Below are 14,908 nucleotides of genomic sequence, written 5' to 3'. Positions count from 1 at the left end.
CAATTGAGAGTTCCTTAGACCACATGTTGTCTGGTCACAGCAACAGCTTCCAAATGCAAAACCACACACCTGTAATCAACCCCAGACCTTTTAACTACTTCATTGATTACAGGTTAACGAGGGAGACGCCTTCAGAGTTAATTGCAGCCCTTAGAGTCCCTTGTCCAATTACTTTTGGTCCCTTGAAAAAGAGGAGGCTATGCATTACAGAGCTATGATTCCTAAACCCTTTCTCCGATTTGGATGTGAAAACTCTCATATTGCAGCTGGGAGTGTGCACTTTCAGCCCATATTATATATAGAATTGTATTTCTGAACATGTTTTTGTAAACAGCTAAAATAACAAAACTTGTGTCACTGTCCAAATATTTCTGGACCTAACTGTATATGGAGGACTATGAGAAGTACTATGGGGTGCATTATAACATATGGAGGACTATGGGGTGCAGTATAATATATGGAACACTATGGGGTGCATTATAACATAGGGTGGACTATGGGGTGCATTATAATATATGGATGACTATGGGGTGCATTGTTATATATGGAGGACTATGCTGGTGCGTTATTATATATGGAGGATTATGGATGGTCTATAATATATGGAGGACTATGCAGATGCATTATTCTATATGGAAGACTATGGGGTGGATTATAATATATGGAGGACTATGCGGGGCCTATTTTACTATATAGATGACTATGGGGTGTATTGTAATATATGATGGACTATGGATGGCCCAATATAATATACAGTCATGGCCAAAAGTTTTGAGAATGACCCCACAATGCTATTTTCACATGATCTGTTCCCTCTGGTTTTTAATTGTTTGTCTGATGTTTACATCACATACAGAAATATAATTGCAATCATATTATGAGACCGGAAGCTTCTATTGACATTAGAATGAGTTACTGCAGCAAGTGAATATTTGCAGGGTTGACCCTTCTTCAGGACCTCTGCAATTCTCCCTGGCAGCTGTCAATCATCTTCTGGAGCAAATCCTGACTGATCGCGGTCCATTCTTGCATAAGCAATGCTTGCATTTTGCCAGAATTTGTTGGTTTTTGTTTGTCCACCCGTCTCTTGATGATTGCCCACAAGTTCTCAATGGGATTAAGATCTGGGGAGTTTCCAGGCCATGGACCCAAAATCTCTATGTTTTGTTCTATGAGCCATTTAGTGATCCCCTTTGCTTTATGGCAAGGTGCTCCATCATGCTGGAAAAGGCATTGTTGGGCGCCAAACTGGTCTTGGACAGTTGGGAGAAGTTGCTCTTGGAGGACATTCTGGTACCATTCTTTATTCATGGCTGTGTTTTTAGGCCAGACTGTGAGTGGTGCAATTCCCTTGGCTGAGAAGCAGCCCCACACATGAATGGTTTCCGGATGCTTAACAGTTGGCATGAGACAAGACTGGTGCTAGCGCTCACCTCTTCTCCTAATAAACTGTTTTCCAGATGTCCCAAACAATAGAAAAGGGGATTCATCTGAGACAATGACTTTACCCCAGTCCTCAGCAGTCCACTCCCTGTACCTTCTGCAGAATATCAGTCGATCCCTGATGTTTTTTCTGGAGAGAAGTGGCTTCTTTGCTGCCCTCCTTGAAACCAGGCCTTGCTCCAGCAGTCTCCTCCTCACAGTGCGTGCAGAAGCCTCACACCAGCCGCTGCCATTGCTGAGCTAGCTCTGCACTGCTGGTAGTCCCATCCCGCAGCTGAAACAGTTTTAAGATACAGTCCTGGCGTTTGCTGGTCCTTCTTGGGTGCCCTTGAGCCTTTTTGGCAACAATGGAAGCTCTCCCCTTGAAGTTCTTGATGATGCGATAGATTGTTGACTGAGGTGCAATCTTTGTAGCTGCGATACTCTTCCCTGTCAGGCCATTTTTGTGCAGAGCAATGATGGCTGCACGTGTTTCTTTAGAGATAACCATGGTTAACTGAAGAGAAACAATGATACCAAGCACCAGCCTCCTTTTAAAGTGTCCAGTGGTGTCATTCTTACTTAATCATGACTGATTGATCGCCAGCCCTGTCCTCATCAACACCCACACCTGTGTTACTGGAACAATCACTAAAACAATGTTAGCTGCTCCTTTTAAGGCAGGAATGCAGTGATGTTGAAATGTGTTTTGGGGGTTGAAGTTCATTTTCTTAGCCAATATTGACTTTGCAAGTAATTGCTGTTAAGCTGATCACTCTTTATGACATTCTGGAGTATATGCAAATTGCCATTAGAAAAACTGAAGCAGTAGACTTTGTAAAAATTAATATTTGCAGCATTCTCAAAACTTTTGGCCATGACTGTACAGTATGGAGGACTATGGGGTGTGCATTATACTATTTAAAAGGCAATGTGTGGCCCATTACACTATTTGGATCATACTGTGTGTGGGGGTACTGGGGAGGACTTCACTGTGGGGGGATCATAACGTGTTTGTGGGACACTTTTGTTGGCATCATACTTTATGGGGGCCATGAAAGGGGAATCCTGGGGCTTCAATAGGACGAAAATTACTTTGTAAGGCCTGTAAAGTTGTGTGATATGTTCTTATGTGACAAATATTATGTTTTTTGTTTGTTATATTTGGGGGGGAGGGCCTAGTTAGATCTTCTGCTATGGGGCCCCATGACTTGTATGTGCCCCTGGCCCGTTCTGATCCTGCCTATGTTGTAATCCACTGCCTGCAGTTTTGGAGCAGCTGCACTATGTCGGGGGTGGGGGCCAGCTTCCCCGTCGTGGGGGCTGCTTGGGGAGATTGCGCTCGGATCCAGTGCCTTCTCCTCGGTGGTTCAAGCGGGCTGGACCCGGGGCTCGAGCAGCGCTCCTCGCCCACGAGTGAAACGGGGGAGGAATTGGACGTTTTGGGAGATATAGAGTTCGTGACGCCACCCACGGGCTGTGGTGATGGTGGGCACCACCGCTGCTGGTGACGGGGCTCCCGGGAGCAATGGCGGGGAGCAGCTAGGTGTTGACCCCTCCGTGGGTAGGGGCTGTTGGTCCTGGGGCCCGGTAGGAGGGAGGCTTCCGCAGGATGGGTTTTGGTAGGGTGCAGGGTTGCGGTGCAACGCGGTGCTGGATGCCACAGGTGTACTCACTCAGACACAGATGAAAAGAGTCTCTGGTAAACCAAATGGCTGGATTGACGGGGCCCGCAGCCGGCTGCGGTGTTCTCCCTGGATGGGTTGATGGTGGCTGTCGTTTCCCTGCACCTGTGTTTTGTATCTTGACTCCAATGCCTGGGCACCGGTAGTCCGCTCCCCGACGTATACGTGCCGAAGGAGCCCGTTTGCCCACAGTCGCTGGCCCTGTGGATCTCTGGCCCTTGGCGGTGGCGCTTATCCGGAACGGTTGGGCTGTTGCCTTCAATCGGGACTTGGGTGGGAATGAACCCCTGAGGTCCAGACCGCAATCAGTAAATTTGACTAAAGGTTGGCTTCAAGCCTAGTCGGGGTCTGAGTACCGTGCCTGGTGCTTGGCTCCAATCAGCTCCCCGGTTCGGTACCGGCGGGCCACCGCCCAACCCCGGTCCTACAGTTACGCTGATCTTCACCAACTCCTGCAGACGGCCACCACCGTCTGCCTACCTTGCTGGAAGTGCCTGGGCTCCGACCCAGACACCAACAGTTCCACTCCTCTCGCACTACTGTCCACACTGGACTCCCTAACTCCACTGCGTGTTTTTCCCGCCTCCAAGCCTGTGAACTCCTCAGTGAGCGGGGTCAACTGCCTGGCTCAGCCTCACCTGGTGTGAACATCAATCCTGGAGGGTGGCAACAAGGGTTTAATGTGTGACTGGTGTGACTTGTCCAGGGAAGGGGTGTATGGTGTTGTGTTTGTGACCACCTGGCTAGGCCAGGGCGTCACACACTACAATGTGACTGTCCCCAGGTGACGGTGAAGCCTCCCTCTCCTCCCACCATGGATGGTCCCTGGGGGATAACGGCACCTTCTCTCACACAGAAGGGAATTGCTTAGAGCGTTTTCCCAGTCAGTCAGAGCAGATGGTTGTGTTTGGTTCCTTGAAGCAGGATCACAAGGATGTTACTGTAACTTTCTATATGGAGCAGGTGATGAAGACCCCAGAGACCACCATGTTTCACTCTCGTAGTGTCAGCACAAAGCAGAACTTAAGGTGACAGTTCTTACTGTATCCTTCAGAGTAGAGATCAATGGCTGGTGAGGAGGGACGGCCGCTGAACTCCTCGCTTTGATTTAATAAGGCGTCCTTCACCGCTTCATAGCCATAGACGACCACAATTGGATCCGTCAACTTCCAGATGGTGAACACCGGACCATATTTTCTGTAAAGCTTTAGACAAAACATAAAAAGGTTTATAATGGGGTAATGGAACAAGTGACCTAATCTCCCCACACCAGGGTCCAGAGGGGCGATTTCCCTGACCATACAGAGGTCTTACAGGGCGAGAGCCAGGTATCTGCGTGCAGCGGCCTCTAGGGGGAATATTTTATTAGAACACATTCTATGACTATTATTTTGGCACTATATGGCAGTATTTCTGCACTGGAGGACACTATTAATGTACCTAATTTGGACGTGTCCGTGTGTCTGTGCGCAATGAGTCATCCACATCCCTATGTTGCTGAGGCAACACTGTGAGACAACATTGTGAGGCAATATTGTGAAGCAATATTGTGAGGCAATATTGAGGAAACACTGTGAGACAACAGTGTAAGGCAATATTGAGGGAACACTGAGGCAATAGTATGAGGCAAACACTGTGAGACAACATTGTGAGGCAACACTTTAATAAGGCAACTGTTATGATCCGATGTTCAATGACTACCATGAACACAATTCACCAGAGTCGTTGGTAAATAAGAGGCGACCGCAAGCCCTGAACCTAACCCTCCACTAGAAGTAGCCGGGCAGCATGCCTAACAACCTAGATGCCTCAAACCTAGGCGGAGGACTACATAACCTACAAGCGAAAAAAAAGCGAACAAAACTGTGGGAAGATAAGGCGCAAATAGGGTCTTACCCGGTATGACAATGGGAGGTGAATGTTTAGCAGGAACACTCACCTAATGTGGTTGTGCCAGTCACAACCCCTTTGACAGCATGAAAGTAGCGTGGAAGGCAGTGGTCCCGCAAAAACGGAGTGATTTCAGACAGCAGGGGAAAAGCAGGTTTAAATACCGCGTCAAACCACAGGAGTCCAGATGAAGTTAGTAAATCTCTTTTCTTTAATTTCACAGGTCTACGCGTTTCAAGGACATGTCCGTCCTCTTCCTCAGGACAAAATGCAGAGAATACTTTAGCCTATAGTCTATAGGCTATAGTATTCTCTGCATTTTGTCCTGAGGAAGAGGACGGATATGTCCTTGAAACGCGTAGACCTGTGAAATTAAAGAAAAGAGATTTACTAACTTCATCTGGACTCCTGTGGTTTTGCGCGGTATTTAAACCTGCTTTTCTCCTGCTGTCTGAAATCACTACATAACTTACAAGGCAGAAAGTAGAAAATAAACTATCTTGCCTCAGAGCAGTTTTCCCCAAAGAGAATAGGCAGCCACCCACATGTACAGACTTTGAGCAAAGATGAAAAGACACACAGTAAGAGCAAGATGGAGCAAAGAGAGGCCACTCTATACTAAATACAAAAGACAGGATAGGGAACTCTTGCGGTTGGCATGAAAAACCCTATCAAACTTCCTACACGGAATGTGCAAAAAGGAAGAGTAATCTAACACTCGCACGTTCACACTCCGTAACAGACTCTGGTGAAACTGTAGGAAAAAAAACTAACAATTTTCTTGTCGACTAAAGCTAGGGTCACACGTAGCGACGCAGCAACGATCACGACTGATGACCTGACCTTATCAGGATCGCTGCTGCATCGTTACATGGTCGCTGGTGAGCTGTCAAACAGGCAGATCTCACCAGCAACTAGTGACCAGCCTACAATCCACACCAGTAGATCAAGATCAACAAGAAAAAAATCCCCTGTTGCAGTACTATGCATACAGGCTTGCCATTCCTGACCAGTTCAATCCCCTTTTAAATGTTGGGAAGTTGACGCAACAATTTATTGTTGACAGTTACGTCAAAATTGAATCCGACAGGATCGAATATATAAAACAAAATCAAAAGGCATTACACGTCGCCAGTTATGCCGGCATTATGGGTCACATCCATAATGCTGCGTTACACCAAGGGCTAAAAGCTCGAACACCAGTAATTTTAGCGTCCAGTTTCATTGGAAGCCCAAGATAATATTGAAACATGCGTCGGGGTTGGATGCACCCCGATACCTGCGCTCGGCACCTCTTATCATGGGTAAGTTAAAATGATGGTGGTGATAGTTCTTTAGGGATGCGTTCAGACAGTCTTCATTGTGTGTATTTTAGGTGTATGAATGCTTCTTGAGCACCATCTCGTGGCTGTCTGTGGTACATTGGGTTAATTCCATTTTGAACTTAAGATCACCAGGGTTTTTCATATACTGTCACGCTCCCCAGCTCCCGTGCCATGCTCCCCTGCCATGCTCCCTGGCTCCCCTGCCATGCTCCCTGGCTCCCCTGCCATGCTCCCTGGCTCCCCTGCCATGCTCCCTGGCTCCCCTGCCACGCTCCCTGGCTCCCCTGCCACGCTTCCCCGCTCCCATGTCACGCTTCCCCGCTCCCATGTCACGCTCCGCCGCTCCCGTGCCATGCTTCCCGGTCCCCTGCTAAACAGCCTCCATGCTCCCTCACCTGCGTCCTCCAGGCAACCCGGTCCCCGCTCCCGGCACCCGTCGGCAACGCTGAGCTAGCCCGGCACTCCTGCCTCCTGTGCACCGCTTCCTGCTCTGGCTTCTGGCACCCGGGCCTCGCGCATGCGGGCGCGCGCGCGGTCATTGACCCTCTCTTTAAGGGCCAGCGTCCTCCAACAGGATATTGAAGAATCAGGTACAGGGTATATAGGGGGTTCCTTTCCAAGTGGGCGGGGCCTGTTCTTCGTGTTTGCTAGGTAGGAGTCAGGTCTCCCTGTGCCTTGTCCCGTACTCACCTATCTCTCTTGTAGAGTCGCTCCTGTCTCGCCAACCGGTCCTGACGATTCCAGAAACCCGAACGATGACTGTCCGCCATCTCGTCAGTCCCTACCATCTCCGATCCATGGATCCGTGTGGTGACCCACCTCCTCGCTCCGTTGGTTCCGGATTCTGCCTGACATCATCTCGGCCTTCGAACCTGAGCTCCGTCACCCGGACTACCTTCAGAGACTCCGTGGTCCCAGGGACTTCTTCACCCCACTCCTCTGAACGGACTGTCCTGCTACCTGTAGTGCTCCGGCTACCGGGCACCTTGCCCTCGGTGAGGTGTTCAGCCCAGTGGATCCACCTCCTGGGCCTACCCGTCCTCCTGGTCCTAACATATACTCTGTAACTCCCCATGGAGGTGGTTGTTGCGCTCAGGTCTCGGTGTGTTGTCTCTTCATAGGGCTTATTGGGAGGTTCTCACATTTTCCTGCTCACCTTAGGCTAAGTTCACATTTCCGTTGATTTGTATCAGTCACATGCGTCGCTTGACGCATGTGACTGATGCGCTGTTCAACGCTGTACAATGGATGACAAAGAACAGAATTCTTTGTCGGATTCCGTTGTGTGCGGGGGGGGCGGAGTTCGGGGGCAGAGCCGAGCGGGGGGCGGGGCCAGGCGCTGAGGATGTCAGTGGAAGTGCTGCGGTCTGCATGGCTGGGGACAGGTGAGTGTATCTGTGAGTGAGTGAGTGAGTGAGTGTATGTGCATGTATGTATGTATGTATGTATGTATGTGTGTGCACATGCAAAGTGCGGGAGGGGGTGGAGCCGAGCGGGGGGCGGGGCCAGGCGCAGAGGATGTCAGTAGAAGTGCTGCGGTCTGCATGGCTGGGGACAGGTGAGTGTATGTGTGAGTGAGTGTGTGTATGTGCATGTATGTATGTATGTATGTATGTGTGTGTGCACATGCAAAGTGCGGGAGGGGGCGGAGCCGAGCAGGGGGCGGGGCCAGACGAGGGTGTCAGTGCTTGTCTGCATGGCTGGGGACAGGTGTGTGTGTGTGTGTGTGTACATACATGTGCGGAGTGCGGGAGGGGGCGGGGCCGAGAGGGGAAGTGTCGGCCTCCCTGCACACGTAACCAGCCTAAATATCGGGTAACAGCAAAGCACCCGATGTTTACCTTGGTTACCCGATATTTACCTTGGTTACGGCCTACACCGCTTAGCGCTGGCTCCTTGCACCGTAACCAGGGTAAATATCGGGTAACCAACCAAAGCTGGTGACGTGTGCAGGGAGCCAGAGAGCATGCGCAGCGAAATCCGACGGATCTCGCTGCTCAAAAAACGTTACATGCTGCGTTCCCCCCGCCCGGCGGTCAGTCGTTCCACGACTGATCAGTCGGGCGGAGGGTGCAACGCAGCATCATCAGTCACAATCCGCTGCTCATACAAGTCTATGGGAGCAGCGGAATCCGCTAAACGGATTCCGCTGTTTACAAGAGCAGCGGATTGTGACTGATAGATTTTAGCGGAAATGTGAACTTAGCCTTATTTGTTACTACGTGATGTGGTATATGTATGCCTAATTGTTAACGTCACATGGGATATATTTTTATATATTGAATTGTCTTTTTCTACCTTCATAAAATTATTGTGATTTCTAGACGGTTCTGGTATTTTCTCTTATTAGTGGGATTTTGATAGTCGGACAAAAAAAAACACCCTATTCCCTCTGTGTTCAAAATTACCAAGATGCCACGACAATTGTCTGAAAATTTGGAAAGCCAGATCTTTTTGTGATGATGACCTGTGACCCAAAGTGGAAAGAAATGACTGAAAGCTTAGAACCATGGCAAAGGCCAGAGTTCAGACCAGATTTGGCTGCACGAGTATTTAAACTCAAACTCCAAGCCGTGCTTAACAACATTTTGATAAAGCACGTTTGGCCGCGTTGGTGCCTATGTGCATGTAATAGAATTTCAAAAGCGGACTCTACCACACGCTCACATGCTCTTAATCTTCAGAGAGGAAGATAAACCGAGGGATATAGAAAGAATTGACAAATTGGTCTCTGCTGAAATCCAAAATGAGACCGCAAATCCAAAACTGCATGACGCAGTGATGAACCCCATGATTCATGGCCCATGTGGCGAGGATCAACCTGGTGCTATATGCATGGCAGATGGTCAATGCGCGAAACAATTCCCAAAGGAATTTTATGCAGAGACTAAGCCCAATGTTGATGGTTACCCACAGTACCGACGACGCAATACGGATAGCGCTATCGAAAAAAGAACTAATAGCACTATTCCCTCTCTTGTTCATAAACAAGGTAAGAGTGGCAGGACATGTACACCAGGTATTTATGTTTGCTGTTAGTCTGCACATACCCAGTCTGGTGCGTGGTTACACCCCATTATGAGGTCAGTCTGATGCGTGGTTACACCTCACTACGAGGTCAGTCTGGTGCGTGGTTACACCCCATTATGAGGTCAGTCTGATGCGTGGTTACACCCCATTATGAGGTCAGTCTGGTGCGTGGTTACACCCCATTATGATGTCAGTCTGATGCGTGGTTACACCCCATTATGAGGTCAGTCTGATGCGTGGTTACACCCCATTATGAGGTCAGTCTGGTGCGTGGTTACACCTCACTACGAGGTCAGTCTGGTGCGTGGTTACACCCCATTATGAGGTCAGTCTGATGCGTGGTTACACCCCATTATGAGGTCAGTCTGGTGCGTGGTTACACCCCATTATGAGGTCAGTCTGATGCGTGGTTACACCTCATTACGAGGTCAGTCTGGTGCGTGGTTACACCCCATTACGAGGTCAGTCTTATGCGTGGTTACACCCCATTATGAGGTCAGTCTAATGCATGGTTACACCCCATTACGAGGTCAGTCGGATGCGTGGTTACACCCCATTAGGAGCTCAGTCTGATGCGTGGTTACACCCCATTATGAGGTCAGTCTGATGCGTGGTTACACCCCATTACGAGGTCAGTCTGGTGCATGGTTGCACCTTATTACGAGGTCAGTTTGGTGCGTGGTTATGAGTCGCCCACCACAGTGCTGCAGCGGCCGCCTCCGGGACACTGCGGGGACTTCTCTTTAGGGACCCCTCTGGCGACAGGTGGTCAGGTTGTTTACTTCTGAGTCGTGACCCCACTCTCGGTTTTGCGGTCAGGGTGATGAGTGACCGCCACTGCAGTTTAACGAGCGTCTGGGGCTGATGGTATCTGCAGTTGGATGGTGTGGCCTCCCGAGAGTGAGGCTGGCCCCAGGGACTCGGGTGTATGTGTATGGAACAACAGGTCGCAGAAGAACTCAGTCTCAGTCCAAAATGTCTTTCAACATATTTACTCACGTTCAGCTGGTTTTGGGAGATAACCCAGGCGATATTGAGATATACCAGAGGGAACCAGGTATCCTTCAGGCTGGTATAGGGGTGACTGCTGACTCGCCTTCCTAGCACTTCTTGTTTCGGACAACCCCTGACTTAAAGTACCATGGGATTCATCCAGGGAAGTCGCATCTGCCTTTTCTCCCCTTTCTGGCCTGTTTGCTGGCAGCGTGGACCAAGGTGGATATCTGCTGGCTCGATCCTCCTTATGGGCCCCCTCGTTGCTGCTGATGCTCGGACTCTGTGTTGGTTGGTGTGGAACCTCTAGTCCCACCACCTGCAGGATTTAGCAGACCACTAAATGGATGTCTGGCTCTAGGGACCTGTTCCCCGTGCGTGCTTCATTACCAGGAGTCCCCGTACTCAACTGCCTGTCCTTTCTCTTCTGCAGGAGTCTTTCAGGCTGACTGTGTAGCAATGTACTCCCCCGTTAGCGGCCACTACACGTGCAGGGTCTGACTAGTGTGTTCGCTGTCCTGCGTCTGCACTTCAGACTCGGCTACCTCCAGCTCCTGTTCCCTTGACTGCCACTGCAACTACTCATTTCGAGCTTCTCCACTACACCACTAGCTGAGATGTGGAGGCCACGCCCCCTCCTGGGTCTACCCAGGGGTCCCCTCTAAGATGTGTGTGAGACCTGGTTACAATGTGTCTGTGCGTACACACCCTACTCAGCCTTTAGGATGACCTGTTTGCACTCACCCAGCATGGGTGCAGTACTCAGTGGTGCCTGACCAGGTCAGGGGCGCCACAGTTACACCCCATTACGAGGTGAGTCTGGTGCATGGTTTCACCCCATTATGAGGTCAGTCTGATGCGTGGTTACACCCCATTACGAGGTGAGTCTGGTGTGTGGTTACACCCCATTATGAGGTCAGTCTGATGCGTGGTTACACCCCATTATGAGGTCAGTCTAATGCGTGGTTGCACCCCATTACGAGGACAGTCTGATGCGTGGTTACACCCCATTACGAGGTGAGTCCGGTGTGTGGTTACACCCCATTATGAGGTCAGTTGATGCGTGGTTACACCCCATTATGAGGTCAGTTGATGCGTGGTTACACCCCATTATGAGGTCAGTTGATGCGTGGTTACACCCCATTATGAGGTCAGTTGATGCGTGGTTACACCCCATTATGAGGTCAGTCTGATGCGTGGTTACACCCCATTATGAGGTCAGTCTGATGCGTGGTTACACCCCATTACGAGGTCAGTCTGATGCGTGGTTACACCCCATTATGAGGTCAGTCTAATGCGTAGTTACACCCCATTACGAGGTCAGTCGGATGCGTGGTTGCACCCCATTAGGAGCTCAGTCTGATGCGTGGTTACACCCCATTACGAGGTCAGTCTGGTGCGTGGTTACACCCCATTACGAGGTCAGTCTGATGTGTAGTTACATTCCATTAGGAGGTCAGTCTGATGTTTGGCTACGCCCCATTACGAGGTCAGTCTGATGCGTAGTTACACCCCATTACGAGGTCAGTCTGATGCGTGGTTACACCCCAGTGCGAGGTCAGTCTGATGCGTGGTTACACCCCAGTGCGAGGTTAGTCTGAAGCGTAGTTACACCCTATTACGAGGTCAGTCTGATGCGTAGTTACACCCCATTACGAGGTCAGTCTGATGCGTGGTTACACCCCAGTGCGAGGTCAGTCTGATGCGTAGTTACACCCCATTACGAGGTCAGTCTGATGCGTGGTTACACCCCAGTGCGAGGTCAGTCTGATGCGTAGTTACACCCCATTACGAGGTCAGTCTGATGCGTGGTTACACCCCATTACGAGGTCAGTCTGATGCGTGGTTACACCCCAGTGCGAGGTCAGTCTGATGCGTAGTTACACCCCATTATGAGGTCAGTCTGATGCGTGGTTACACCCCATTATGAGGTCAGTCTGATGCGTGGTTACACCACATTACGAGGTCAGTCTGATGCGTGGTTACACCCCATTAGGAGGTCAGTCTGATGCGTGGTTACACCCCATTACGAGGTGAGTCTGGTGCATGGTTTCACCCCATTATGAGGTCAGTCTGATGCGTGGTTACACCCCATTACGAGGTCAGTCTGATGCGTGGTTACACCCCAGTGCGAGGTCAGTCTGATGCGTAGTTACACCCTATTACGAGGTCAGTCTGATGCGTGGTTACACCCCATTATGAGGTCAGTCTGATGCGTGGTTACACCACATTACGAGGTCAGTCTGATGCGTGGTTACACCCCATTAGGAGGTCAGTCTGATGCGTGGTTACACCCCATTATGAGGGGAGTCTGATGCTTGGCTACACCCAATTGCGTGGTTCATGATCCCACCGCGCACCCGAAGGGCAAGCAATCACTCATTATATATTAAGCTGGAAAAAATTAGAAGGAATACACTGGCCACTATTTTTCTCCTGAATGGTATAATGATGCTGACTAATAAACGCTTGTTTCAAGCATGGGGACAATTTGCAGCTTATTTTCACCTATTCAGGTGACTAATGTGGTCTTCAGAATGGATCTACCATCCGAGCTGCACCCAAAAGATCCAGAATTGTAGAACTGCAAATATGAAGAAAAACTGAGGCACTCACGGGTCTGTAGATATTTCACAATGCTGTGGTTTATTCAGGCATAGGGGGAGGGTGCAAGGATCTTGTACACACGGACAACGGCTGTTTCGCACCGGTTACCGATGCTTCCATGAGTCGTTATATATTAGTTTGGTAGTAAATGTACATAGCAAACATCTATTAAAATTATGTTTTAGGCTATAATGAATGAGATTTGGGCATCTTCTCACAATTCAAGTGCAGAGTATTGCATGGCGGTATTCTGAAACGTGATTTTCACATTACACAGCCCTTATATGTCTCTGTATGGTGTGGTTACTGTATGGTATGGGCACTATGGTATGGGCGGCTGCTGTATGATTAGGGCACTGTATGGTATGGTTACTGTATGGTATGGACACCATATGGTATGGGCAGGTGCTGTATGATTAGGGCGCTGTACGGTATGGGCACTGTATGGTGTAGGCACTGTATGGTATGGGGACTGTATGGTGTGGTTACTGTATGGTATGGGCACCGTATGCTATGGGCGGGTGCTGTATGATTAGGGCGCTGTATGGTATGGGCAATGTATGGTGTAGGCACTGTATGGTATGGGCACTGTATGGTGTGGTTACTGTATGGTATGGACACCGTATGGTATGGGCAGGTGCTGTATGATTAGGGCGCTGTATGGTATGGGCAATGTATGGTGTAGGCACTGTATGGTATGGGCACTGTATGGTGTGGTTACTGTATGGTATGGACACCGTATGGTATGGGCAGGTGCTGTATGATTAGGGCGCTGTATTGTATGGGCACTTTATGGTGTAGGCACTGTATGGTGTGGGCACTGTATGGTGTGGGCACTGTATGGTATGGGCACTGTATGATGTGGGCACTGTATGGTATGGGCTTTGTATGGTATGGGCACGGTTTGGTATGGGTGCTGTATGGCTCTCTATAGTGTACTTTGTAGAGACTACTAATATCACACTAGTAGCTGTAACTGGTCTACTAATTTGGAGATCTCCAAAATCCCATACCTCAGGGAAGTATTTGCAGGCAGCACTATCTCCGACATATTTGGGGGTACCCAGAAGTGGCAGAGGAGCAGGACCAGGTGGTAAGAGCTGAGATTTTTTCTGCTTTCTCCAAAAGAAGAGAAGGAAAAAGAAGATGAAGAAGACGGAGACAGCAACGGACAGCAGCGAGGAGACGATCATTATCCTGGAGGGTCAAGAAGGAAAAAATATATATATCACATGTGATTACAACATTGTATCCACTATACACAGCATCGCTCCTGCACCTCACAACTGCTACATACTGTACAGTCCTTGAACGGCAGCATTCACTATAACTTCCCTGAAGAAGCTGACATCATATTTCCGTGAAACGCGCGTTGGAGGGCTGTTTATATGATTGCAAGGGTTTTGAACATTTACCTTTGACTTATAGGTAAGCTGTTGGGCAATTTCTTTTGATTGTTTTGACCCCTTCTGTTATCGCTTTAGCGCTAGACTGATAGAGCCACTATAGGGGGACTGTGCATATATAGAGCCCTGCCTGTGTGGCTTCTTGTGGGTTCTTTAATTTATTCTCCATCCCTACTATAGCTACAGCTATTAACTCATAGGGCTATACATAGTTTCCCAAGGAATATTGCGCCCATTCAGACTTCCTGTATTAATTATTAGCATTCTATTTTCCCTTGCAAGCATATGGTGCTCATCCTGTTTGACAGCTAGCACTTTTTTCTATTTTTTCTATTTATTATATGTATTAATTGTCTGAATTATTTACATGCTTGTTATGGAGTGGCTTCAGTTTAGGATATAAGTTAATATACGAGATGTGTATCGGTCAATTTTTTGTGTTTCTGCTACATACAATGCCTTGCGAAAGTATTTGCCCCCCTTAAATTTTTCACCTTTTCCCACATTTCAGGCCTCAAACATAAAGATAAAATGTTAATGTTCTGGTGAA

The 14,908-nt window shown here is 49.0% G+C and overlaps 1 protein-coding gene across 1 annotated transcript in view; it reads right to left on the bottom strand.

The window, feature by feature from the left end:
- LOC142316936 (cytochrome P450 2C8-like) overlaps positions 1-14,146 on the bottom strand; it is a 107,932-nt gene extending 93,786 nt beyond the window's left edge. The window contains exons 1-2 of the mRNA XM_075352719.1: positions 13,966-14,146; positions 4,150-4,312 (exon numbers count right to left, since the gene is read on the bottom strand). Coding sequence (XP_075208834.1) covers positions 4,150-4,312; positions 13,966-14,145 — 343 coding nt within the window. The 5' untranslated portion in view covers position 14,146. The remainder of the gene's footprint in view (positions 1-4,149; positions 4,313-13,965) is intronic.
- Positions 14,147-14,908: the final 762 nt, after the last annotated feature.

This window comes from Anomaloglossus baeobatrachus, chromosome 6 (genome assembly GCF_048569485.1).
Source record: "Anomaloglossus baeobatrachus isolate aAnoBae1 chromosome 6, aAnoBae1.hap1, whole genome shotgun sequence".
Classification (NCBI taxonomy): Eukaryota; Metazoa; Chordata; class Amphibia; order Anura; family Aromobatidae; genus Anomaloglossus; species Anomaloglossus baeobatrachus.
Note: the sequence above shows the minus strand (reverse complement) of the source record. Positions and strands in the feature narration are given on the sequence as shown.